The sequence below is a fragment of the Lynx canadensis genome, chromosome A2, assembly GCF_007474595.2.
Source record: "Lynx canadensis isolate LIC74 chromosome A2, mLynCan4.pri.v2, whole genome shotgun sequence".
Lineage (NCBI taxonomy): Eukaryota > Metazoa > Chordata > Mammalia > Carnivora > Felidae > Lynx > Lynx canadensis.
Window position 1 is genome coordinate 93,805,124 of NC_044304.2, and position 27,487 is coordinate 93,832,610.

At 37.4% G+C, this 27,487-nt stretch overlaps 1 protein-coding gene across 3 annotated transcripts in view; it reads left to right on the forward strand.

The window, feature by feature from the left end:
- Positions 1–27,487, forward strand: part of CDK14 (cyclin dependent kinase 14) — a 513,369-nt gene that overhangs the window by 131,045 nt on the left and 354,837 nt on the right. For all 3 annotated transcript variants that reach the window (XM_030307919.1, XM_030307920.1, XM_030307921.1), the window contains 2 exons: positions 2,783–3,028; positions 15,277–15,371. In XM_030307919.1, the coding sequence (XP_030163779.1) occupies positions 2,783–3,028; positions 15,277–15,371 (341 nt within the window). The remainder of the gene's footprint in view (positions 1–2,782; positions 3,029–15,276; positions 15,372–27,487) is intronic.

Here is a 27,487-nt window from a genome sequence, read left to right on the forward strand (position 1 = left end):
TGATGTTTACAATTATCAAGTATGCTATAGTTAGATCTATAAAATGAGAGGCTACCTGACTGAACATATAAATAAATGTAGGACCCTTGATATAAAATATGAGGAAGGAGATAAGACCTTACTTGCAGTAGATTCTCTAACAATTTCTCTTATTTAAATTGTATAGACTCAGAGAATTTATCGAGATTTCCAGTTGGAGTCCCTCTGTCTCCTAAACTTCACAAGTAATCTTGTGAGTCTTAGCTTTGTGAGAACTGGTAGCACAAAGAGCAGCAAATGACAGGTTTATATGAGTTTATGCAGTTTCATGAACTTGTTAAGAATTAAGTTTGGGGCGCCTGGGTGGCGCAGTCGGTTAAGCGTCCGACTTCAGCCAGGTCACGATCTCGCGGTCCGTGAGTTCGAGCCCCGCGTCAGGCTCTGGGCTGATGGCTCAGAGCCTGGAGCCTGTTTCCGATTCTGTGTCTCCCTCTCTCTCTGCCCCTCCCCCGTTCATGCTCTGTCTCTCTGTCCCAAAAATAAATAAACGTTGAAAAAAAAAATTAAAAAAAAAAGAATTAAGTTTATTCTTTCAACTTTGATGGTGCCCTTAGAACTCTTCTTTTTCTGCTGACATGATGAAGTGACATTTGTCATTTAGCCTTTGCTAATATTTGTTGCTGTGGCTGTGTTGGTCTCCATGTGTTACCAATTTTTCCAGCATAAAGTTCCCCCCTATATCTAGAAAAAGGTTTTCACATATTTTCCTATATAGAGAAAAGCTAATATTCTATGTGATAAAATATATTTTACTAAGATAGTTCAAGGACCTTGAATAAAAAGTAGAATATCAGGTTAAATGGAATGCAGGGTGAGCTCTGTAGTCTCCTTTTGCAAAAGTAGGAGATGTTTCTGTGGCACTCTGCTTCCTGGTGCTATCTTCAAGGATAGAGTTGGAGTCCAAATATAGTCACCATTTTCCTGTTATCCGTGTATCAATTCAGTCCACATGTACATCTTTTTATATTATCATTTTATATACATTCCTTACCTCATTTGCTTTATATATGCATATGTAAATCTCCTTTTAAGTTAAGTAAGAAACTGGTAATATTTTATGGCTGAAACAGAGATTAGCTTCTTCCTGAAAGTGTCACAGTCAGTTGAAAGACCCATGAATTGGTTTCTTTTCCTTTTTTCTTTACTCCTCTCAGCCATGTTTTGTAAGTTCTGTATATAGATCCTGCACACATTTTGTCAGATTTATCACTAAATCTGTCTTAAGTATTTCTAAGACATCTTCAACAGTTTTATGATGATATCCTTCTCATTTGACTTAATTAAAATTCAACCTGTGCTTTGCAGTTGAGATATACTTGTAGGATAGAGTTGATGCTTAAGATTTAATTAAACTTTTTTTTGTTTGTTTAAAAAATTTTAAGAAAGGGCATAATTTAGTTAAACATACCTTCCTACTTTAGCAGTTTTCAAAAATTACATTGCCAGATATGTTTATTATGCAATTCAAACAATACAGGGTCTATAAATAATTAATAATCTTACCCTTTACCAATTTAGTTCCATATGTCTAGAGGTATCTTATGTTAACAGTTTTGGTGTTTTCTTCTGTACCCTTTACTGTGTTCATACATACATATACACATATTTGTATCTAGATCTGTACTTGTGTGTCTTCATATATATCTGTATCTGTATCTATCTGTATCTAGTCACACACTAGACACATGTGCTCCTCATATGGAATCATCCTATATATAACACTCAAATACTTTGTATTTTTCTTTTTAACTGCCCAGGGTTTTCTTAAATGTCTTCTGTTTTCCTGATTTTTAAAATAAAGACATGGAGACTTTTCACAGCAAGAAAAAAAAAAAAAACCTTTAAAAGCAGTTTCAGAGTTGCCTTTTCTCTAGAGAGAATGAGAGAGTTTACCTAGCTTCACAAACAAGCCAGAAGCCATAAAGTTATTTAATAAGAACAACAAAGTGTTCAGAGTACAGGAAGAACAAAAGGTTTAGAACATAAAGTGGAAAACAATGGGGCAAAAGTTAGAGAAACTAAAATAAATTGAGAGAGTAGGGCAGGCAGGGTAGGAAGAGAGTGAGGGAAGTTGGGAAGCAAGTAGGGGTCTTGTGGATTTTGAAATGAAAGTTATTCCGTGTTTCTCTTTTACAGTATTATTTCTTTGCATCCATTAGTTTTGGTATTAGAAAAAAAACACTGTTTTCAATTTTTCAACATCTCTAACCATTAGTTCTTTTATATGCTCAAGTTTTAGATTCCAGTTTGGAGATGAATTTAGGATGGGGACAGATGTACTTTTGAAAAACATGATGACCTTTTTCACTAGCTGTGCTAGCTGCTTCTATGATGACCCATCAGTTAAAATGCCCATCTAATTTCGCTCAACTGATTTTTTTAAAAAACAATTATTATTAAGGCAAGTTGTCCAACTTCCTAATGATTCAGAGTAATCCCACTTGCAGGCAGATGGTAAAACATGTGATGGGGTTCAAGAACCTTCTTAGGTCACTAGTAGTCTGAACCTTAAGCTTCTCATTTTATGGATAGCATTTTTAGTGTCTGCCCTAAATGAATATAAGCATAGTGATTATGAAGAATTTTTCATATTGGGATTTAAGCTGGTATAGTTTTTAGAATGTGGCCTTTCTGGGTATTTCCTGAAATGGAAATTGGCATGTTTTCTAGAATAATAAATTGCGTGTTTAGTGATATTAAAATTTCAGTGGAGAGTTCTGAATTTGTTTTTCTTCTTTCCTAGATATGTGTCACAAAGATGTCTACACGGAACTGCCAGGGAATGGACTCAGTGATCAAACCCCTGGACACAATTCCTGAGGATAAAAAAGTCAGGGTTCAGAGGACACAGAGCACTTTTGACCCATTTGAGAAACCAGCTAATCAAGTAAAGAGGGTGCATTCCGAGAACAATGCTTGCATTAACTTCAAGTCCTCCTCCACTGGCAAAGAGTCACCAAAAGTTAGGCGGCACTCCAGCCCCAGCTCGGTAAGTACAGTCTTCTTTATCAGCAGGAAACCGCAGTATCCCTCTTAGAGTTGTACCTTGCTGTGCTGGAAGAGGGCAAGAGGCTTTATCAGTGCATGATTATGCATTCTCTCACAGGGTGGTTTAATGTTTTGGGGGAGAGAGAGAGCACGCAATCTATATACAGACTCTTTATTCATAAGGACCCAGCAGGCAAATGACAGATGATTCAACTTATTTTTGGAAAATTCTTTTTTTTTTTTTTCCTAGTTGTTTCCAGGTAGAGGAATTTGTAATTAAAGATCCTTTGCTATTTCAAACCCTTGCAAAGGATATTGAACTTCCCTGTTTTTGTGGGCCGTAAAGATAGATTTAAGTTTGGCAAATTCACAAATGACAAAGAATATCACTTCAGAATTCGTGTTAAATTTTGTTCACTTGTCTTATACGAGTTTGTTTTCAGTGCAAATATTTTAAAATTTAAGAGGTAGATGTTGAAATTGATCTTTTAAAAAAATGTTTATTTTGAGAGACACAAAGAGAGAGGGCACTAGCAGAGGGAAGGGGAGAGAGAGAGGGAGAGTGAATCCCAAGCAGGCTTCACTCTGTCAGCACAGAGCCCGATGTGGGGCTCTGTCTTACAAACTGTGAGATCACACAACCTGAGCCTAAATCAGGAGTCGGGCATTTAACCAACTGAGCCCCCCAACACCCTAAAATTGATCTTCTTAAAGAGAAATCCTATTCATCATATTGAAATTTTCTAAACTCACACTGTATTAAGGCAAGTCCTGCCTTTAGACTTAAGGAGGTATAATGTTTTGAGGTGAATGCTTTTTGACTGTAAAATATTTACTGAAACTTATATTACCAAAACTGGCCTGTGTTTAACCTTCTAAAAAACCTTATGATCTTCTAAAATTAAGTAGTTTTCAGGTGTGCATGGGTGGCTTAGTTGACTAAGCATCCTATTCTTGGTTTCGTCTCAGGTTATGATCTCAGTTTGTGAGTTCGAGACCCATGTCAGGCTCTGTGCTGGCAGTGCAGAGCCCACTTGGGATTCTCTCTTTTCCTCTCTCTCTGCCCCTCCTCCGCTTGTGCTCCCTCCCTCCCTCCCTCTCTAAATAAATAAATAAATAAATATCAAAAAATTTTAAAAATTAATTTTCGAATTTAACTTACAGTTAAGAACCTTTGAGTGATGTTCTAACAGTTTAAAAGCTAAGAGGAGAATGCTAAGAGAATTTTGATTCTATCATCTTGCTAAGCAACATGCCATTTCACAAATATTAAATATTAAATTTGATGAGGGTAAAACAGAGCCAGAAATGTCAACTGCTAGGAAAGTATTGACACTTGTGTGACACTGCACAAATCTTGTCACATTTTGTGTTAATGAAGCTGAAATAAATACTATCAATGCAGCATTTGTTAGGATCATTGATTATCTGTTTGTTTGGTTTTTTTCCCCAAACTGGCCTGTGAGTGCAAGGTAACATCTATCTAGGTCATAGATATATCCCTAACTCCTGGGAGAACTTTTAGTGACATTTAGAAGAAATGAAAGAAGTTGTTGAGAATGATTAAGCCTATGTTATGGAAAGAGAATTATATGCGTTTTACTCTATAGTTATCTTCATACTATTACACGTCAGGGCACCTGGGTGGCTCAGTCAGTTAAACATCCGACTCTTGATTTCGGCTCTGGTTGTGATCTCATGATTTGTGAGATTGAGTCCTGTGTCAGGCTCCGCACTCTCAACATGGAGCCTGCTTGAGATTCTCTCCCTCCCCCTCTCTCTCTGTTTCTCCCCCACTCATGTGTGTTCTCTTTCAAAATATATAAATAAGCATTAAAAAGTATTGTTATATGTCAGCCTTTAAATGGTGTATAGAAACTGGTATTTTTAGATATTGCAATGTAACATATTTATACTAAAAAATTATTTCCTGTTTACCTGAAATTTAAATTTAACTAGTTGTCCTGTATTTTATCTGTAATACTAGTTATAATCTACTGGTAAGTTACTTCTTTTGTTGCTCAGATTCTTCCTACTTTAGTCATTGGGAACTCATTTAGGTTGGGTCATGTGTCCTTTTGAGATGTCTTCATCCCTCTGTTTTTTGAATATTTCCTTACTTTCTGATCCTACAAGACACTTTTGACTTATATTGTATTTTCCCAGCCCCAGACCTAAAACTAGCCATTCTCCAAAGAATCTCAGTTCCTTTCATTGGAAAGTGGTAGTTAGAAACCAAGATGTGGGTGCTGGGTATGCTTGTTGCTGCTAGGGGTCATGTGGTTTTAAGTCATTTTGTCTGTTGCACTATGAATGATAACAATGGAATTTCAATATTTTTAATATTTAATAAGGAATTAATTTCAATTCTTATTAAGGAAAGTTGAGTCTTGCTTAATGCTTCTGGTATCTCTTTCTCTCTAAAGCTAAATTTTATCTTTATTAAAGTAATGCTTGAACATAGCTTAAAAGATCAAATAGAGGAGTCTGGGAGTATTGCAGTGGAATAGATTTTGAACTCCTCTTGTGATTGGAACAACGAGTAGAGTAAAACCAAAACCAGTGGATAATGACAACAAATACAGGTGAAAATGTAACTCATGAACCTCAAAATAGGAGTGAGGGGAACACATTAATAGTTTTCAGAACTGCGTGTCATCAGAAAGTGTGAGATTGGAAGCTCAGGGAAGGCTGTGTCAGAGAAAGCCCCCGTTACCGTTATGATCAGGTACACACTGCAGCTTGTTGGGTCCTTCTTAGGACAGTGATAGCAGCAACTGGGAGGGACTTGGATTGCTTCTGTGAGTAGATAAGTGCAAGGAGACCATGGTGGTCTACTGATATTAGAGTGGTCTGCTGGCCTTTTTGTGACTTCTCTAGAAAGACAAATTGAAGCACCTTTCCAGGACAGATCCCTGTACTGAATAGAAGTGTTGAAGTAGACTTCTGTGCAGGTCATGTTCAACAGGGAAAGAGGAAATGGATGATCCAGAACGAAGTGTTGGGGCAAAACAGATGGGGGAAGAGTGTGTGCTAGATTTTCTTAATTTTTTTAACTTCATGAAAAAGATGAAAGAACTTTATTCTAGGAAGCTAGAAAAGGTATCTTGGCCACACCCCTATCTTAAACTACTGAATAGTTCATTTTGCTAAAACTAGCCAATAGAAAAATTATTGGTTAAATCCCATACAAAACAATGAAAAAAAGAAAAAGAAAAAAGAGCAGAGTAACATGTTTACAGATAATGAAAGCAACCTAGGAGGTGAAATTATCTTTATTTGCAGATTTTTGATGACATATCTGGAAAGTCCAAAGGAATCAATGGAAATACTCTAAGCAATGGGAAAAATTAGAGATATGATGTTATAAATTAACATACGAAACCCAAGAGAAATCTTTATAAAAACAAGAATCATTGTTGAAAACTGGTAAAAAAGCAAATGACTAAGCATTTATTTTCTGTGATTCCTATATAAAATTTACCTCAAATTTACCTAGTTTTGATGGGGGAGGGTGAATTTCTCTTTTAGAAATAATCCCACTAATAAATAAAGAAAGGATCGTGTCTTTAGGAATCACAATTTGGTAATCCCTGACAAGTTAATATATATAGGTAATGATTGTCAATACCTACTAACATCACCAAAAGAGAGACAGCCAAACATTATGATGTCCTAGTGGAAGTTAACACAAAACACCAACAAAATTAAACCTGAATCTGAACAAGCCTCTAGATTTGGGAGAGGATTTTCTCTGCTATGTCTTGTCCCCAAATATATTGCCTCTACTTTTTGGCTTTTAATAAGTAGTATTTGCCATCTTATGATGCTATAAATGCTGTTCATAGCAAGACAACATGATATGCTATGGTTAAATTTCCTTCCTTGAATAACTTTTTTTTAATGTTTATTTTTGAGAGAGTGCAAGTGGGGGATGGGCAGAAACGGGGGATAGAGAATCCAAAGTGGGTCTGACAGCAGTGAGTCTGATGTGAGTGAGGCTTGAATTCATGAACCCTGAGATCATGACCTGAGCCAAAGTAGGATGCTCAACCTACTGAGCACCCTAGGTGACCCTTGAATAACTTTTTTTTTAAGTTTATTTATTCTGAGTGAGAGAGAGAGAAAGCAAGAGGGGGAGAGGCAGAGTCCCAAGCAGGCTTCGTGCTGTTAGTGCAGAGCCTGACTCAGGGTTCAGTCTTACCATACATGTGATCATGACCTGAGCTGAAATTAAGAACGGGACGCGCATCCAACTGAGCCACCCAGCCACGCTGTTCTATGAATAACTTTTTAAAATTTATTTTTTCTTGACATACAGTTGTTCACACAATGTTACATTAGTTTTAGGTGTACAACAAAGTGATTCAACAACTCTATCCTTCTTTGCATAACTTTTAGATTTTCTTAGTCATAATTGCCTCCTATGAATTATTATAATTACAATCACAAATTGAGGTTCCAGACTATCTGGTAACATTATAAAACTTCTGAAACAAGTCAGAATCAAGGAACCTGTCAGTTTTTCTTCCCCCTGAGATTGTCCTTGATGTTGTCATTCCTTCTAATCCAGTCTGGACTAGTAGATCTCCAAGCCTGCTGTCCTGAGGCTTCCCTTCACCATCTTCTTGAGAAGTTTCTTTTCCATCATTTTTGTGTTAAATACCTAAGCTCTGGGTCATATGTCTTGTTCTTGGTTTGTGTCATTGCCATACACCTATGCTTTTATTCATACTTGGCAACTTGATTAATAATCTGTGTTTAGGATTCTAGTTTAGAAAATAAATTTTTTCATAGCCTTTTGAAGACATTGCTTTGTCCCTATATTGTTATTTAAAGCCATAGACTATTCTGATTCCTAATTCATTCTTTGTGATCTGCTTTTTTTCTTTATGGAAACTTCTAAGACTTTCCTTTCATCCCTGATGTGTACCTTTTTCTTGGGACTTAGGGGATCTTTTCAATTTTGAAATTAATTTCTTTCAATTTCAGAAACTATTGTTTTATTGTATATTCATTTTCTTTTTGATTTCCTCTGCTTTATGGATATTTAAAAAAATTTTAACATTTCAGTTAAATTTTTAATTGTTGCTGACATTTACTTCCAGAAGCTCTTTCTTATTCATATGTTCTTTTTAAAATCAACCTGTTCAGCGGCATCTGGGTGGCTTAGTTAAACATCCAACTTTGGCTCTGGTCATCTCACAGTTCATGGGTTCGAGCCCTGCATTGGGCTCTGTGCTGACAGCTCAGAGCCTGGAGCCTGCTTTGGATTCTGTCACCCCCTGTCTCTGCCCCTCCCCCTCTCATACTCTGTCTCTTTCTCTCTGAAAAATAAACAAACATTAAAAAAAAATTTTAATGAATCTGTTCTTTTTCAATGAATAATATGTTGCCTCATATGTTTTTGAAGATACTAAACATAGCTTAGAGAAATTTTGAGGAATTATTTTACTGTACTTCCTGAATTATCTCCAGTTTCCTTTGAGTTCTTTGTTTCTGTTTATTTGTTTTGGTCTCTGCCTTGCCTGTTAAGATTTTTAATTTTGGTGAGTCTAGATCATGCCTTTGGATAGAACTGTTGGCTGAGTTCATATTATTAGTAATGTAACAAACAAGGTGATAGGAAGTTCTTTGTGCCATCAGTGCTTGTCAACAGGCAGGGCTCAGCATAGGCAATAGCAGTAAAGACCTAGTCATTTCATAGGAAGGCTATCACATGTCAGGATCAATCCATCTTTTTCCTTGGCTGAGTAAATTTACAGATCTATTTTTTAGGATACAAAAGCCTAACTGCTATTTTTCTGAGATGTTCAAGTGTCTCCCAGTGTCTCCCAGTTCTGCACAGACTGTCTTGTGCTTTGTTTTCATTCAATATGGCTCTTCATCCTGATTTCCACTGTGCTTGGTGTCTGTCCCAGTTCTGAGCCTGTCTGGTTCACCCTTTTCAGAGAATAAGCCTCTGCGAGGATCAGGGAAGGGCAGACACCTGATCCAGAAAGTCAAGTTCCTGGGAAAGGACCTGTTCCTTAAACTCATTCCAACTAAGCACTTTGTTTTTGGCCCCTCGTTAAAGTTCAGCTTCTAATTCTTGAGTGTTTCTGGAATTCTGGAGTATGAACTGAGTTTGTTCTTAATTGGTTTATGCCTTTGGTCATCGTCCTGGTCAGTGACCTACCATCCATTTGCCTCCAGTCTCCTAATTTTTGTTTGTATCTATCTTGTCTGCAATCTTCTTCTTACTCATTCTGTTTGCCCTTGTGAGTTATAACTTGACTGTCAATTTAGTACAGATTGGTGAGGGGGAGAGATTAATACCTGTGTTAAAACTACTATGTTTAACTATAAATTTATACTGATTCTCTCCTATTGTTAACTTCGTTTAGATTCTCTTTCCTGAGTTTCTTACTGGGCTTACCCTTTCCTGTTCTACCCTGGGAAGTCTTTCTTATATATCAGGCCACTTACTTTGTGTGGAAACTGCTTTGCTTCTTTTCTTTATAGGGGTTTTTGCCTCCATTCAATATGCCTTGGAAAAAACGTCTTTGCTCTTTTCTCCTCAAGCTGGAAATGGTTTCTTTTTCTCTTTAGAATGATGCTGTAATATTCTGTTTTATTCCGAGTCCTTTTTACCTACTACCTTTTTGTTCTCTCCCCTATTGCGATGGAAGAGGGTATTTTATGATACTGTCTCTCTCTCTCTCTCTCTCTTTTAAATGGAAAGATTATTTTCCTTTGGATTCTTCTTCATGGGGCAGAAAATGGAGGCAGTAACAATTTTTGTGTTTTGCCACTTTATATGCCATCTGATAGTGTATGGGTTTGATTGTTTCACACCCACTGGCGTGGGTTTTAGGACAGATATTATTATAAAGATTTGTAAAGGCTGATAGGCATCGGAACACTCCCTTTACCCAAGAGCCAGCAGGTTTAATGCCATATCTTTATTTTATTGTTATTTTTTGAAGTATTAGTTATCTTGAATAGGCCTCAAGGGCACAGTTGAGAATGAGGGAGAAAGTGAACAGAAGTGGCATGGTGCTGAGCCTGTATTTTAGTGAGGAAAACAGGATACCATTCCTGTCTCTTGGAAATACTGTGGTAGATATATTGTGTAATGCCACGTCTTCCCAACTGGGTATATATCTCTGCACTGACATTACTGGTCATTGTCTATGGTAGGAATCATGACTGAAATCAAGAAGCCAAGAGGACCTTGACCACGGAGACCATCACATTCACCTGTACTTCCTGAATTTGTCTAGATAGTGGCACTTTAAAATTCAGGCGGGATCTAAAGAATGTGATTTTAATTGAATTGGTATCTTTCAAGAGGTAATTTGACAGATTTTATTTATTTCAGACATTAATCTTGAGTGCCTACTCTTCCTGGGTCTAGTCCCTGGGTAGCATTTAATACTGTCACTGACAAGACAAGCTTTTCTTCCCCTTTTCCTCCCACCTCCTCCAACCCAGCTGTGCTCCTCAATGGCTAGAGCAATTGGAAGTGCTGTGGGACATTGCCTTTCTTGCTAGCCCAATTTAGAAGGGATTTCATTAAGCTGCGTTATCATAAACTAAGCTTAAAGAGAACATATTTTCAGAAATTCATATTTAGAGTAAGGTCCTCTTTATATTCCACCAAGTCCTCCAAATTTGTCTCCTCCCATCTCTAGAAAAATCTATATCCCATGATAGGCCCAATCTGAAGAGAGGGGAAGAAGGTGCAAACATGAGAAACATGAGAGTCCTACTTTAGTTCTCAGGTGTTTATCCTTGGGGGGAGCGGGGGTGGGTCTTATCTTGGCATTGCCTTCTTCTTGTGGGGACTTGAACATTTCCAGATAGAACCAAGCCCCCTTGTCATGTTGTAACCACCTGTGGTGCTTGGATCTATCTCTCTGTGTGGCATCTAGATCTATTTTGTAACCAAGTTATCCATCAAGTGTGGATTACTTTAGTGTGACTGTGTAATAGGGCTAGAAATACAGGATGATAGAGCCTCTTTCTGAAATCAAAGGCAGAAAAAAAAATGAGCAAAGGCATATTTCACTTGAAATTCTCATTTAATGAGGCTACGTGGTTCTGATTGAATCCTTCCCACCTTACCCTCACATCCACTCTCAAAATTATAGTATAATACAGTAGTAGTGCAATGATTGTTATTGTGGTTTGCCTGCAATTTAGGGCATCATCAGTAATGCTAAGCAAGGGGTTATTTATCAAGGTTAAAATCATTTTCAGTGAATTCAGTATGAAATTCCAGACATTGTTATAGCCATGTCATGGTGTCATTAGAATGAACATTGAAGTATTCTCATGCGGTTTATAAAAATATAGTTAAAAAACACATCCCTGCTTCTAGGAATGGGGTTTCAGTAGATGATAAATTCAAGAAGAATTTAATGCCTCTTCCATGAGAGTTAGGTCTCCATGGGAAGATTCTTCCAGTGCAGTAGTGGTAAAAAAAATAGGTTCTTGATTCTAATTAACTTGGTTTGAATTCTAGCTCTGCCATTAGCTATAGGATGTTAGATGAATTATTTTACTTCTCCAGTCTTTAACTTGCTCATGTTCAAGTGAGGATACTAACAGAACCAACCTCAGGGTGGTGTTACAGGGATTAAAGTTAGATAATGTATTTGAAGTGATTAGCTCAAAGCCAGGCACATAGCAAACACTTGATATTAACTAGCTGTCACTGTTAATTACACAAACCATGAACTAGAGCTAGCAAGGGCCATGAGCATGTCCTTCATGGCAGGGTGGCAGACACCATTCAGCTGGAATATTATCTTCATTTTTTCATTATCTGTGCCAATGTTCCCCTCCACTGGTCCAGACAATTGATGGTCTCTGTACCTTTATTCTGTTAAAAAAATGTATTTATATTATTTCACTAGATTGCACATCTCTGTGCAGTTAGTATTGGTTGGTAATTGCTGATTAGCCCTCTGTATTTCCAATTCTCTAAAGTGCTATCTCAAGCCTGCACTCTAAGTAGGGAAGTGATAAACAGAGAATAGTTGCCCCATAAAATTGTTTCTAATCCACTCATGCACCTGACAGCAAAGAGCCAAAGATAATATTTAGTACTAACTACATATTGGTTTGATCTAGCATCTTTACTTAAATATGATTTTAAAAAGTTGCAAGAAAAAAATAGACAAACCAAAGGCCTGAACTTTAATTATCAAATAAAATAAGACCGTTCCTTCTGAATTATTCTTAATTTCACTCATTTGATGGGAAGTATTTTATTATTGGCCTCTTTGATGACTTAGCAGTTGGATTCCTTATTTCTATGCATACTAATTAGAGATCAGAACGGTTCTGTTTACTTAAAATAGGGGATTGACTTTACAAGACTAAAGCTCAGTCTATCTCATAGACATGGCCTATTCCATAGACCCGTTCTTTTGAAGATAGAAATGTTTAGAGAGACATTACATGTGAATGGAGCTATGAAGCTAGCATGATTGATCTTAGATTATAGTGTATTTCCACAATGTATCCATATCAGTTTCACAGGGAAAATAACATTGATTGTTTTACCATCCAATGTGGCAAATATTAATTTTCTGCCATCACAGTATTAATAGGGTATACTTTCACCATGGCAGTTAATGCATCCAAATCCATTTAATTAAATAAATAGACTACTTTGTGCCATTAGCATCTTCTTTTACTTGATTTTTCTTATGGACAAATGAGGGTGTTCATTGTTTTTTTTTTTTTTTTTTTGAAAGTGTATTCTCTTTGTTTTTCTAATTTCCTCAATTCACTTTCTTTAAGTAGTACATTTAGTGTGATCTATATCCTAAAACAATTATACCAGCTCTAATATATAAGACAGTTTATGAAGAATGAAATATATCATTTTTAGAAAATTATTTGTGCCTTTTCAGGAAGAGAAAATACTGACTTCCCATTCTTGTACCAGTTTTGTGTGACTATGTCTTGTACTTGCTATAAGTACGCATTAGCAGTTTATCTCCTAATAGGAGAAAAGAGGTAATTTTCTGCTGCTGCTTTTTTCTTTAACTTAGATTAGATTTATTCTTAAAGGAGCACAAAAGCAAACACAGACTTTTCATTCTAATTTTAAATAATTTAGAGTGGAACTGTGAACACAATATTTTCCCCATTGAAGATCATTTTATACTGAAGTTTAATATAGGTTTTAAAATTTCTATTTAAAACTTGGGCTCAGAAGGGTGATGGTAAAGTGTGACATTCACAAGCTGTTTCCCGGTGATGAAAAATGCATGAGAACATTACCCACACAGGACTAGTCAGGCGATTTTGAATGTAATTTTCCATTAAGTTTTACTTGATTCAGCTCAACACATGTTTATACCTTACAAGTTTCTTGAAGAAAAGAATACGTGGTCCGTTGTCTTTATTAATCCTCTCCTATTATGTCTAATTCATATTACTTTCAACCTTTCTTCTTGTATGTTCATATATATGTACATTTTCTTGTACGTATTGATTTGGCTGTATCCCCTGGGCTTTAAAATGTCATGTCCTAAGTGCCACATATTTATTTATGAATTTTCAAATTTGATTTTCTTTTTAACTCACATGCCTAAAATATATGTTTCCTTTTGTTCTTAATTGCTAATTTTATTGCATTGTGTTTAGAAAAAGTAACTTAAAATGTTCCTGCAGTTTTGAATATTGATATTTTCTTTGTGGCTTAATCTATGGTCATTTTTTTATGAATTAAAATGTGTGCTTGAAAGGAATATATATTAATATGTGTATTAGATTAAAGTGGTAATTCTAATATTCAAGACTATAAATCCTTCATTTGTTTGCTTGCTTTGTTGATGTCTGAGTGATGTATGTTTGTTGCCAATTATCACTGTGAATTTGACAATTTCTCATTTTATTGCTATTAGCAGCTGTTTGATATGTTCCAAAACTATGTTAGTTGACTCATACTCCTTCATGATTATTAAATTTCTTTGTGGATTCTAATATACATTTTTATGGGATATACAACTTTAATCTATTTGTTGTTTTATGAATTCTATCTTGTTTGTCTTCATTATTGCTTTAATGCACTATTTTGTAAAATTACTTTTTTTTTTTTTTTTGCTGTATTTTCCCTTTACTCCTTTATGTTCAGGTTTACTTATTTTAATTCTGTCTCTTCTGGAGAGCATATTGCTAGACTTTCTTTGTTTTTTTTGGTCTGAAAAGTTTCTATTAAGAGAAGAAATTTGTTCATTTATGTTTATTGTAATCAAGGTTATTGGTTGATGTGATTATCTGTTTGCATTATTGCTAAGAGATATTGGAGGAGCCTTTAAATGGCTGAATATTATACAGTCATGATTTGCAACAGGGGTCAGATAGTAAATAGTTTCAGTTTTGTTGGCTATATCATCTCTGTTGCAGCTGCGACTCTGTAATAGCTTGCAAGTCATATGACTATGTGTATATGAACATGCATGAATGCACTCTAATAAACTTTGTGGACATTAAAATTTCATTTGCATATGTAGTCTTCTCATGCTATGAAATTTTATTCTTCTTTTGACCACCACCCCCCATTAAAAAGTAGAAACTTTTCTAAGTTTGTGAGATAAACAGGTGGTAGGTTGGATTAGCCAGCTCCTAATTTAGAAGATTATATAATGACATGGAAAATACTCATAATATATCGAGTGGAAAAAACAGCAGATTACACTCAGTATGTATAGCGTAATCCTACTTTTATGTAATAAAGCAGTCTTTAGCACATAGTGCTGGAAGAAGAGGTATCAAAATATACATATATACATCAATATATATATATATTGATATATATATACATTGATATATATATATATTGATATAATTTGTTGTCAAGTTGGCTAATATACAGTGTATACAGTGTGCTCTTGGTTTTGGGGGTAAATTCCCGTGATTCATCACTTACATACAACACCCAGTGCTCATCCCAGCAAGTGCCCTCCTGTGAAATCCTGCCATTTGCAGCAATGTGGAGAGATGTCAAAATATTAACAGTGGTTCTGTCTTGGTGGATAGCTTATTTAAACTTTCTACCCTATGTTCTGTTCACCTGCATCTTCTGAGTTTTGTATCCTGAATAGATGTTATGTTGTTTTTTAGAATAAGTATTCTTAGAAAAAAGTTATTTACAGAGTCAGAATCTACATTTTTAGCAAAATTGGCCTATTTATTGTTAATTAGTTTGATACAATCTGTTTTGTTTACCCTCTGCTCCATTTTTAGCCAACCAGTCCCAAATTTGGAAAAGCTGACTCATATGAAAAACTGGAAAAACTAGGGGAAGGATCTTATGCTACAGTTTACAAAGGAAAAAGCAAGTAAGTTCATTCATTTTTGAATATTTCACATTTAAAATGTACCTGCTCTCTCAATACTAATTATTAATAGTTAATAATATTAAATAATTTAATTAATTCTCATTTAAAATGACAATAGATTTTCCCTTCTCAGCTTTTGTTGTTGTTGTTTTAGGAAGTGTAAAAGTCAGCAGAATTGGTTTTCTCTGCTACCAAACAGTTTGCAGACTTGTCCAATTTATCTTTTCTGTCCTACCCTCCCCCTCCCCCCCGACATTGGAGCCGAAACCCTAGAATGAGAATTCATTTCTAGGTGAATGATACGATTAATTTCTCTTGGTGATTTAATGTTTGCTTATGAAGAAGAGTACTGATTTGACAAAGCTAAATGTATTAGCCATCCTTGCGTCTTTTTAGATTGAACTTTTACTTCATCTTTCAGAAGTCACTAAATTTAAAAAAAACACAAACTTTTTCTTTTTTCCTACCTGTGTACTTTGGCATCATGCTACATATAGTTTTCACTTTGGAGAAACAACCCTTCCCTCCTGTTCTTGTCTTCCACCCCACCCCCATGCTATCCTGCGGTCAGGCACAAATTTGTATTCTTAAAGAGCTTACCCTCTGTGTTTCTGATAGGCCTCCTCCCTCTCTCTTATTGATTAAGAGCACGGAGTTACTGTATTCAGTGGCATGTAGAAATATAATGCTATTTTTCAAACAATTGTAGGAGATTCAAGCTTTGTTTTACCTTAATAACCTTATTACCAAATAATGTTGAAAAATAATTTTCTGAACCATCCCTGTTTTTGTCCCTTTTAAGTTATTATGGAAGATAGGAAACTTTAACCTAATTAATTACATAGAAACGTGTAGAAGGAAATTCTCTGAAGGATCATTCTAAACATATAATTAGACATTTTGGCCATTTTGTTAATCTTTGGCTTTTCTGGAATGTAGTCTTGTACCTTTGCTTATGGTTTTCAAGAGGATGAAGAAATACTTCTGACAAAGGAAGATATGTAAGTGAGGACGCAGGAATAATAGAAGTCAAAAATAGTAGTATTAACTTTGGGATTTTAGATATTTGCAAAAAAAGTCTTTTTAAAAACTTTGAATGAAAAATAAACATGATGGGGAATAAAAAACCAAACCAAGTCTAGAGGGCTGTCAATGACTTAACTAGGGTGCTTGAGCATTATTGAGCAAATTTCAATAGAGGTTGTATGTCAAACTTTATATTCTTTCTTAAGTAAAAATATTGATTTCTCTAATTTATAAAAATTACTTACATTTAATGTTTATAATATAAGGATAACTACACTGGATTAAGCAATTATTCTGTGTAATGTATATCATTATATATCATATCCATTCTCTTACTTATTCCTCACAATGTCCTATAAGATAGTTCCTATTGTTATCATCTCCATTTGACTAGGAATCTTGGTGTGTGATGGGTTTTTGCTACTTGTCCAAGTGTGTACAGTTGGTTAGTGGCAAAGTTTTTTTTTTGGCTCACATCTCTCTGGTTTGAAGCCATTCTTTTCCTAACCATTAGACAACACTGCTTCAACAGTATAAGGCCTGCCTTGGAAAGCCTTGGTCCTTGTTGAATATTCCAGATGGTTCTCACATATGCTCTGGCTTGTGGTAATCATGAATCAAACAGAAGCAAACATATTATTTCATTATAAGGAAACACACCAATTACTTTGAAGTGCCTTCCCAAAAAAGATATACTCAGCTGATATCCAAGTGTAAGTTAATAACTCTATTAAATGTTTAACTGTAAGATTTATGTCAAAATCTTGGAGATAGTTGAAAAATCCTTCATTTATTATGCTTGAATAAAAGAAAAGACTGCCTTTTAAGTATCTGCAATCTTTGAGACGGACAGTTCTGGACAGTTAATACTCTTTACTCCAGCAAGCCTAAATATATCTCGTCAGCATTTCTCAAGCAGTTTCAAGGCTGCTGGTCACATGCAGCATTTAATTTCCTCCAGCTGGAGATGAAAGCCATTGACCACTCACCTGCTTTAAGAGATGACAGGCTGTCTGTGCTTGCTTGCTTGAAGGTGGTGGGGTTAGGCCAGAGCACAATAGTTAGGTGCCATCTAGTAAGGCTTGAGAGCTGAGTTTGTTTGATGTGTCCCCTGAACTGCTGTAATTTAAATAGCCAGCCAAGTGTTGTGACTCCTCACCATTCTCCCAGCAATGTCTGCACCCCTACCTTTATCTTTAAACGTTATCTTTTGCATCTTCTCTGAGAGCAGCTATCATTGTCTTGCGGTAAAACTGCCTGGCATTTGTAGGGATCTCACTATTTTTTAGTCTGTGAGCATTTTACATATATGCCTTGATTTACACGTGTCAAGTTTGGATTTTGCCATGAACCTCATTGTATTAATTTGCTGGGGCTGCCCAAACAAAGTACCACATATAGGGTGGCTTAAACAACAAAAACTTGTATTTTCACAGTTCTGGAAGCTAAAAGTCTAAGACCAAAGTGTCGGCAGAATTAGTGCCTTCTGAGGGTTGGTTCTGTAGGGGAGAATCTGTTCCCTGTTTCTCTCCTAGTCTCTGCAGTGTGCTGGCAATCTTTGGCACTTCTAGCTTGTGGGTGCATCACCTCAATCTCTGCCTTCATGTTCCCATGATGTTCTCTCTCTCTCTCTCTCTCTCTCTCTCTCTCTCTCTCTCTCTCTCTCTGTGTGTGTGTCTGTATCCAAATTTTCCCTTTTTGTAAGGACAGAGATCATATTGGATTAGGGCCCACCCTAATGAGTTCATTGTAACTCGATTACCTCTGTAAAGACCCTATTTCCAAAGAACTTACATCACATTCTGAGGTATTAGAGACTAAAACTCCAATATACCTTTTTTGGAGGACATAATCAATCCATAACACTTGTGCATTTCAAACCTCACTAATTTGGCACTAAATTCATGACAGTATGTGTATGTTTTTTTTTTTTTTTTTTACTACTTATGGTATATATTATGTCATCTTTTATTTCATAGTTCTTCTTTAAATAATACAATCAAAAGATATTGTCCTCTCCACCCCCAAAAGGTTTGTGTACTTGTTGACTTAGATGGAGTTGCTGTTAGCTATGCTTTGGAAAATTTAGAAGGAATAGAGAGGCTTTTTATTACCTTGAATTGTTTTCAGTTTCTTATTCTTGTAGAGGCATATAGATTGGGGAGAAATTGACTAAGATTTCTATACTGTGTAGCCCTGTTGATAATGAGCTTGGTTCTAGAGAATATGACTGGTACTGCAATCATGTCAACATACAACACTCACAACTAAGCTTTTTAATTTTTTTAATAAAAGCTTTGGACTTCCCACATTTCCATATTTGAGTAGAGATTGTTTTTTCTTAAACCAGTGTTCTTCCATTTGAAGATGCTTTCTCTCTCTCTCTCTCTCTCTCTCTCTCTCTCTCTCTCTCTCTGTGTGTGTGTGTGTGTGTGTGTTCATATTTGAGGAAGGGAGACATTTTATCATCACTCTGACTACTGATCTCTATCCTGGTTTGGTTTCCTGATTATGTTCTCTCTTTTAAATCCCTGTAACATTTAATATAAGATTAAAGAAATTATGCATTGTATATTAATTTGCATTTAAAATTGTCTTTAGAACCTCAAAATCATCTTTTTAGCTTTCAGGGACCTTTGAAGGGATTTTTTAAAGTGTCTATTTATTTAATTTTGAGAGAGAGAGAGAGAGAGAGAGAGGGAGAGAGAGAGAGCGAGCGAGCGTGTGCACATGAGCATGAGCAGTAGAGGGGCAGAGAAAGAGGGAGACGGAGAATCCCAAGCAGGCTCCAAGCCATCAATGTGGAGTGTGACTTGAGGCTCAAACTCATGAGTTGTGAGATCATGACCTGAGCCTTAACCAAGAGTCGGACACTCAACCGACTGAACCATTCAGGCTCCCCATCCCAGGGACTTGTATATATTAAGAGACTTGTTAACATTTTTTTGAGCTTATTCAACCAATGACAAGTGTTTATTATGTTGTTTTTATGCCCTTTTTATACTGTAGTTGAAGAAGAGATGAATCACATGTGGATTTTGACCTTAGGAGACTTCACAGTCTTGAAGGCAGATGGTCCACATACCTAATTCTATAGAAGTTAGAATGTAGTATATTTGATATGAGCTAGAATACAGTAACAAAGGCCCAGGTAAAATGGCATGGGGTTTTCAAAAGGAAGAAAGAGAGGATGATGTTGACTAAAGCATTTAAAATATGTTCTCTCCAGGGGTGACTGATCAAACTCACAGTCTCATGTGCTTTTATTTTTTTTTTAATTAAAAAAATTTATTTTAATTCCAGGTAGCATACAGGGTTATGTTCTTTTCAGGTATACAATATAGTAATTCACCACTCCCATACATCACCCAGTCCTCATCAAGACAAGTACTCTCATCCCCATCACCTGTTTAGCCCATCCCCCCAGCCATCTCCCCTCTGGTAACCATCAGTTTGTTCTCTATAATTAAGAGTCTGTTTCTTGATTTTTCTCTCTCTCAATCTCGCTTACTTTTTTTCCTTTGCTCATTTGTTTGGTTTCTTAAATTCCACATATGAGTGAAATCATAGGGTATTTGTCTTTCTCTGACTTGCTTTGCATAAAAAAGAATGAAATCTTGCCATTTGCAATGGCATGGATGGAACTGCAGAGGATAATGCTAAGCCTCATTGCTTTTAAATCAAGCCTCCCTCATCACTGCATGTATTCATAGGAATCCTTGGGACAGTTGTCTTGGGCTGTGGTCTCCAAGCAAATATAGTGAGACTTTCACCCTTTGTTGTCAGACTTTCCACTGAATTTGTCAAAGTAAAAGCAAACTGATTCATTTGGATTATTGTGCAAATTTTGATTAAGCAAAAAATATTATGTTTAAGTGTTGAACTGGGTTTTTTTTTTTAAGTTTATTTATTTTGAGAGAGAGAGAGAGAGAAAATCCCAAGCAGACTGTCTGCACAGAATCATATGTGGGGCTTGATCCTGAGATCATAACCTGAGCCAAAATCAAGAGTCTGAGCCACCCAGGCGCCCCAAAGTGGAATTGGCTTTAAGCAATGTAATTGGGCAGGGTTGGTGGGTCGTTTATGTGTGAGCCCCCATAAATACCTGGCTGATGTAGATAAGAGCTGTGACCACAGCACCTCAGTCTTGAGATGTGGTGGGGACCACACGCTCCTCAATGAACTGGAATCTGTAGGCAGAGTACACCCAAGTCTCTCTTAGACACCTGAGCTCTCCACCTCCCCCCACCCCCCCCTCAGGTTTCTTCACCTGCCACGAGTGCTGAGAAGTTATGAACCTTTCCTTTTGTCTAGAACAGAGTCCTCTCCTTTCTTTCCTACTTATCTAGGGAGGATGTGAGGCTTTTGATTTTCCCATACTTCATGTCACTTAGAAAAGGAAAAGCCAGGTCTTTGTTCCATCTCTGGAATTAGAGCATTGGACTTATTTAGACCAAGTCAGCCTACAGATGGTCCTGATTTCTGGTCATTTTTTTCTGCTTATCTTCAGTTTCTGTTGAGGTGATGTTGCCAAAGCCTTACTCCTGCGGGAGCCTGCTAAGCAGAGAAGCCTGCCCACACTGGTTTGTGCCAGCCGTAAATTGTTATCTCAGAGGTCAATAAGAACAATGGAGGAATTTGCTCACTTTATGTAACATGAGATTTATGTGATTGAAAGTGCCAATCTTCTTTTAGCATTTCATTCTGCCAATTTGTGCTGAATAATTGAACTTGAATGAAACGACCTCATAAATTGAGAGACTATGCCAAACCAAGACTGAACTATACTAAACACATTTCAAAGAGCTCTTGAAAGCCCCAGGAGAAATAGGGGGGAAGAAATGCTGTTAATTAAAACAAGCAGCAGCAAGAAGAAAGGCTGTGGCAGTTAACCACCTTTTCAGAATATGTGAGATTAAAGAGGTGGCTCTTACTGCTTGCCCTGAAGGTCAACTCCATTGAAACACTATCAGGAGGAGTTTGAAGAATGCTAAAAATCAGAAATCCCCAGATGGAAAACACTGAACTCCCGGTTCACTGAAGTTTCCATCTTAAGTGTTGACACCTGGATTGTCATGCTGATTTCTAGCATCCTGAGAGGCTGCCTACCCACAAATGGGAACTCGGTACAAAAGAGGCAAATCTGATTACATTTTATGAGCTCTGCTGCAGGATGCTCCTGAGGCCCAGTCTCTGTTTCTCATTAGGCCTGCTCTGATTTTCTTTTAGACTTTGAGTCCACAGGCCAAAGCTTATTATCACCATTTGCATTAAAGATCGAGCCTGTGTCCACATTATTAATCACAGGGTATGAAAATGGCATCATAGTATGATAATGTTGTCAGTGTTAGCTTATAATTTAAGGCACAAAATACAGGGTTACAATGTATGTACGACTAGAGGAACTGGATTAAAAAGAAAAAAGCTAAGGAAGTAAATGAGTTTATTCCTTTTACCTTTCAGATCCAGGGTTCTTTGTGTCTAGGTGAAAGTTGAAACAGTAGAATTCTTATCCTTACCTAAGCCAAGGAGGATAATAGCCCACCCACCACATCTACTAATTCTAAAAACCCTAAAGTCTCTTCTTATTGCAGATTCAGCTCTGACTTCCTTTAGAGGAAGAAGACAAGGCATTGGAGGCTGGTTCATTGGCACAGCTGGTTTCATTTAGTTTGCAGCAGATAAGCAAACAATGCCTAATCTTTTTGACAAAAATGACAATGGGGATATTGTTTAGGTGAGAAGTATGATTTCAATTACTAGACTAAACGGTATAGGAATAACTTTCCTGTTAGACAATGTTTAAATGTATTGGTCTCTGTTAGCCATTTTTATTATCAGAGTTCTTTGATCATTTGACTTGGAGACTCTCAAAAGAATCTGTGATATTTGATGTCTTCAGAATTGTGGTCATATATCAGACATGCCCAGCTGGTGAAAATTGAAGCATTTTTTTGGTTAGTGGAGGAATTTTTTGAAAAAGTGTGGAATTTCCAATTATTGTAATGTCCAGGCATCTTGGATATCGCCCCCATGGTTCAGTTTAAGTGGTTTCTGAAGAGGGCCAGGAGAAGGATATATGGATAAGAATGGTTTCAGTTTAAAGCATATCCACATCCCTGAGTTGCTTCATTATTATCGTGATTCTTTTAGTTTCAACCGGGATGCTGGGAAAGTAGCATCTTTCCATTCTAAATCAGTGGTTCTCAACTGGTTCTTGATTTTGCTCCCCAGGAGACATTTGAAACATCTGGAAACAGTTTTGTTTTTCACAACTGAGGGAGTGGTGGTGGTGTTACTGGCATCAAGAGGCAGGGGATGCTGTGAAATGTCCTACAAATGAATAGGACAGCCTCTCACAAGAAATAATTGTTTGGCTCAAAGTGTCAGTAGGGCCAAGGTCGAGAAGCCATGGTCTGAACAAGGAGTGCATAGAGGCAGTTCATGTTTTTCTTCCTTTTTCCTTCCTTCCTTCCTTCCTTCCTTCCTTCCTTCCTTCCTTCCTCTCTTCTCTCCCTCCCTCCCTCTTTCTCTTTCTTTCTTTCTTTCTTTTCTTTCTTTTCTTTTCTTTCTCTTTCTCTCTTTCTTTCTTCCCTTTTTCTTTCTTCCTCTGTCTTCCTTCCTTTCCTCCCTCCATCCCTTCCCTCCTTCTTTCTTCCCCTCTCTCTTCCTCTCTCTTCCTTCCTTCCTTCCTTCCTTCCTTTTTTCCCTTCCCTTCCCTCCCTCTTTCTTTCTCCCTCCCTCCCTCTCTCTTCCTTCCCTCCTTCCTTCCTTCTTTTTTTCCCTTTCCTTCCCTTCCCTTCCCTTCCCTTCCCTTCCCTTCCCTTCCCTCCCTCTTTCTTCCTCTCTCTCTCCCTCCCTTTCCCTTCCTTCCTTCCTTCCTTCCTTCCTTCCTTCCTTCCTTCCTTCCTTCCTTTTTTCCCTTCCCTTCCCTCCCTCTTTCTTCCTCTCTCTCTCTCTCTCTCTCTCCCTCCCTCCCTCCCTTTCCCTTCCTTCCTTCCTTCCTTCCTTCCTTCCTTCCTTCCTTCCTTCCCTTCCCTTCCCTTCCCTTCCCTCTCTCTTTCTTCCTCCCTCGCTCCCTCCCTCGCTCCCTCCCTTTTCCTTCCTTCCTTCCTTCCTTCCTTCCTCCCTTCCATGCCTAGTAAAAGAGCTTCCTCCTTTAGAGGCATTTACCAAGACCCTGGTGTGTTCTGTGTACTGGGCCAGGGAATTGATATGTAATGGTAAGCAAAACTAAGTTCTTATTTTTATGCTGCCTATTCTGCTTAGTAGGGGAGAAAAAACTAATTAAGTCAGCAGACACATCTGTAATTTAAATTGCATAAAAGAAAAGAGAGCTATGAGAAAGAATTAAGATAGAGAGTGGTGGGTAATTTGCATGAGAAGGAGGGGTGAGCAATAAGCCTGCTTTATATGGATGGACAGTGGCAGCCTCGCTGAGGAGGGGACATTTACTCTTAGATCTGAATAAGATGTGACCAACCAGGTAAAGTGTAGGGACAGACCCCAAGGAAAGCTTGGTGTGTTGTACAGATGCCAAGAGCCCCATGTGACATGGGGTATGTTCAGGGGAGATTGGTGTGAATTGAATTTTGAGAAATCTGCAAGGCCTTGAAGATCATGTTAGGGATGTTCTGCTTATATATCATTGCAAAAGGAATCACCCCAAAACTTAGAGACTTAAGACAGCAGCTATCATTTATTTTGCTTATGAATCTGCAATTGGAGAAGGGTGGGAAAAGTTTGTTTCTTCTTCATTTGCTATCATTTTGTGCAGTTGAATGAGATGCGAGGGATCCGTTGCCAGCATGGCTTACATGGCTGGCAAGTTGGTGCTGACTCTTCATGTGCCTTGGGCTCTCTTAGAGTTCTCTGGGTTCTCTGAGTGAGCATCCCAAAACATAGGAAGTGAGACTTTTAGCTTCAGTTCCAACATATAAAGAGCTTGGAAGCTGATGCTCCCATTCTTACAAGGAGAAAGGACTAGGTGAGCTGAACATCAGCAACTTTGGTTCAGTTCATCAGAGAACGGAGGCCACAGGGCAAACTGCTGTACTAAACTCTGGAGAGACAGACATATCCAGATAGACATAGCCCAGATCTCCTCAGTGGGAGCACAAGCTGGTGGAGCCATAAACTGGGAAGGATACTTGGTAATTTTTATGCGTTGATGGGGAAGGGGTGTGATCTAGCATGAGGGTGAAAACTCTTGGGGGCCATAGTCTTAGGGATGTCCCCACACTTTCTTGGGCTTTGCCTCCAGGAACCCCCATAGGGTTCTCACAGTGGAAATCATGGAAAATCCCCTTGTTGCTCTGGTACGGGAAGAGGAAGAATAATCACCATCAGATACACGCAGAGTGTTATCCATCACAGAAACCTGTTCTGTGGGGAAAAATCTTTGCTAGAAGCCTTATCCCAGGTGGTGGAAGGGAGTCTCTCCCACTCAGACTCTTTCCAGCCTTTCTGCCTCACATAAGTGGGGGAAACCAGAGTCAGTAATGGTCAGGGCCTCAAGGAAGTAGATTGGGAACACTGCAGTCAGGGAAGGAAGTAGGGGGTTGAAAGGGAAAAAAGAAGAGCTATGCCACTGGAGAAATGCTTGTGAAGGTCACATCCCACGATGCAGGCTCACTAAAAGAAATCAGGCTCACTCAGAAGATTTGAGAACGTTCACACTCCCTCATACATTACCACAATGCCAACAGGGTTCCAGCATAATAACAGCAGGTGATAGCTGAGAGTTGCAAGACACAGACTCTCCATGAAGAGGAGTACTAATGGAAACCTCAAGTCAGGAGGAGTAAAAAAACAGCAACACTAGAATAATTTGAAGTCTCTGGTACCTATTGTTACAGTGAACAGTAAACACAGCATAACTCTTAGCCGGATTAACATAAATCCTCATGTTTGGCTTTTAGCACAAAGTTATAGGGCATTCCAAAAGGTTAGAAAAAAATACAGCCTGGAAAGGGAACACAGGCATCACAACCAGCCTCAGATATGGCACAGATGTTGGAATTATCAGAGAGGGAAATTAAAATAACTGTGATTAATATATTTAGGGTTCAAGTGGAAAAAGTAGACAAAATGCAAGAAAAGATGGGTAATGTAAACAGAGAAATGAGAAAGAATCTAAGAAAGAATCAAAAGAGAATTTAAAAAAACCTGCTATAACGGAAATGAAAGATGCTTTTGATGTACTCAGTAGACGCAGCTGAAGAAAGGGTCAAAGAACGTGAATACAGGTCAGCAAAAACCTCCTCAGCTGAAATGCGAGAAAGAAGAAGAAAAAGAAAAACAGGACATCTGAGAGGCGCCTGGGTGGCTCAGTTGCTTAAAGCATCTGACTCTTGATTTTGGTTCAGATCGTGATCTTATGGTTCATGGGATGGAGTCCTGCAGAGGGCTCCGTGCTGACAGCATGGAGCCTGCTTGGGATTCTTCCTCTCCCTGTCTCTCTTCCCTTTCCCCACTCACTGTCTCTCTCTAAAAATAAATAAATAAATTTATATAAAAAATATAACATCTGAGAACTGTGGGATAATATCAAAAAGTGTAACACATGCATAATTGGAATATCAGCAGAAGAATTGAGCAGAAGTATTTGAGGTAAAAATAGCAGAAGACTTTTCCAGAATTTATGACAGACACCACACCACAGACCCATGAATCTCAGAGCACACCAAGTATATACTTATGTGTAAACAAAACTGAAAAACAAAAATAAAATCCCCCTACACCTAGGCATATCCTATTCAGTCTGCAGAGAAACAGAGGCAAAGAGAAAATCTTGAATGAAGCTAGAAGAAAAAATACTTTACCTACAGAGGAGCAAGGATAAGAATTACATCAGACTTCTCATCTGAAACCATGAAATCAAGAAGGGAATGGTGTGAAATACTTAAGAAAATAGTTTTAAAATGGGGCGCCTGGGTGGCGCAGTCGGTTAAGCGTCCGACTTCAGCCAGGTCACGATCTCGTGGTCCGTGAGTTCGAGCCCCGCGTCGGGCTCTGGGCTGATGGCTCAGAGCCTGGAGCCTGTTTCCGATTCTGTGTCTCCCTCTCTCTCTGCCCCTCCCCCTTTCATGCTCTGTCTCTCTCTGTCCCAAAAATAAATAAACGTTGAAAAAAAAAATAGTTTTAAAAATCACCAATTTAGAATTCTATATCCAATAAATGCCTTTCAAAGGTGAAGGAGAAATAGAAGTCTTCTGAAATAAAAACTGAAGAGAATTCATTGGCAGTAGACTTGTTTTTTTTTAAGAAATTTTAAAAGTACTTTAAGCAAAATGAAAATGATACAGGTTAGAAACTTGGATCTCTATAAAGAAGAGTGTCTGAGAAGAAGTAAAGAAACGTAACGTACAATCTTTTATTCTCATCTAGTTGAAGTAGAAATGCAATGTGTATTTAAAGCAATAATAGCAACAATGTATTGGGTGATTATAGCATCTGGGTAAGTGAAATCTGTGACAGCAGTATCACACAGGGTGAGTGATGGCAAGGAGAGCACTCTCTTAGAAGGTACAAAGCTACACATGACTGATATAGTATTATTTGAAACTAGACTTAGAAATGTGCAACTGTGAAGGACAACCACTGTGAAGATTTCAAAAAATAAAATTGATATGCTAAGAAGATATAAAATAGAATCATATAAAATGCTCAGTTAAAATCAGAGGAGGCAGAAAAGGAATAAACAAAAAAAGGACAAATACAATAAAAACAGTTACAAACAAGGTAGGTATTAATATACCTATGTCCAAATCACTTAGGGTATAGTTGGTCTAAATACACCCATTAAAAGGCAGAGATTGTCAGTGTGGATTAAAAAACAAGACCCAACTCTATGTTGTTTATAAGAAACCTACCTTAAATATAAAGACTTGGATTAAAGGTAAATTGATATAGAAAAAAAAAATGCCATACTAACAGTATTTGAAAGAAAGCTGGAGTAGTTATATTAATTTCAGACTGAGTAGACACTTCCTGATGATTCAGAAGCCCATGAGGATAAAAAGAGGTATCACATAATGATAGAGGTATTAATTTCACAAGAAGACATAATGATTCTTAATGTGTGTCAA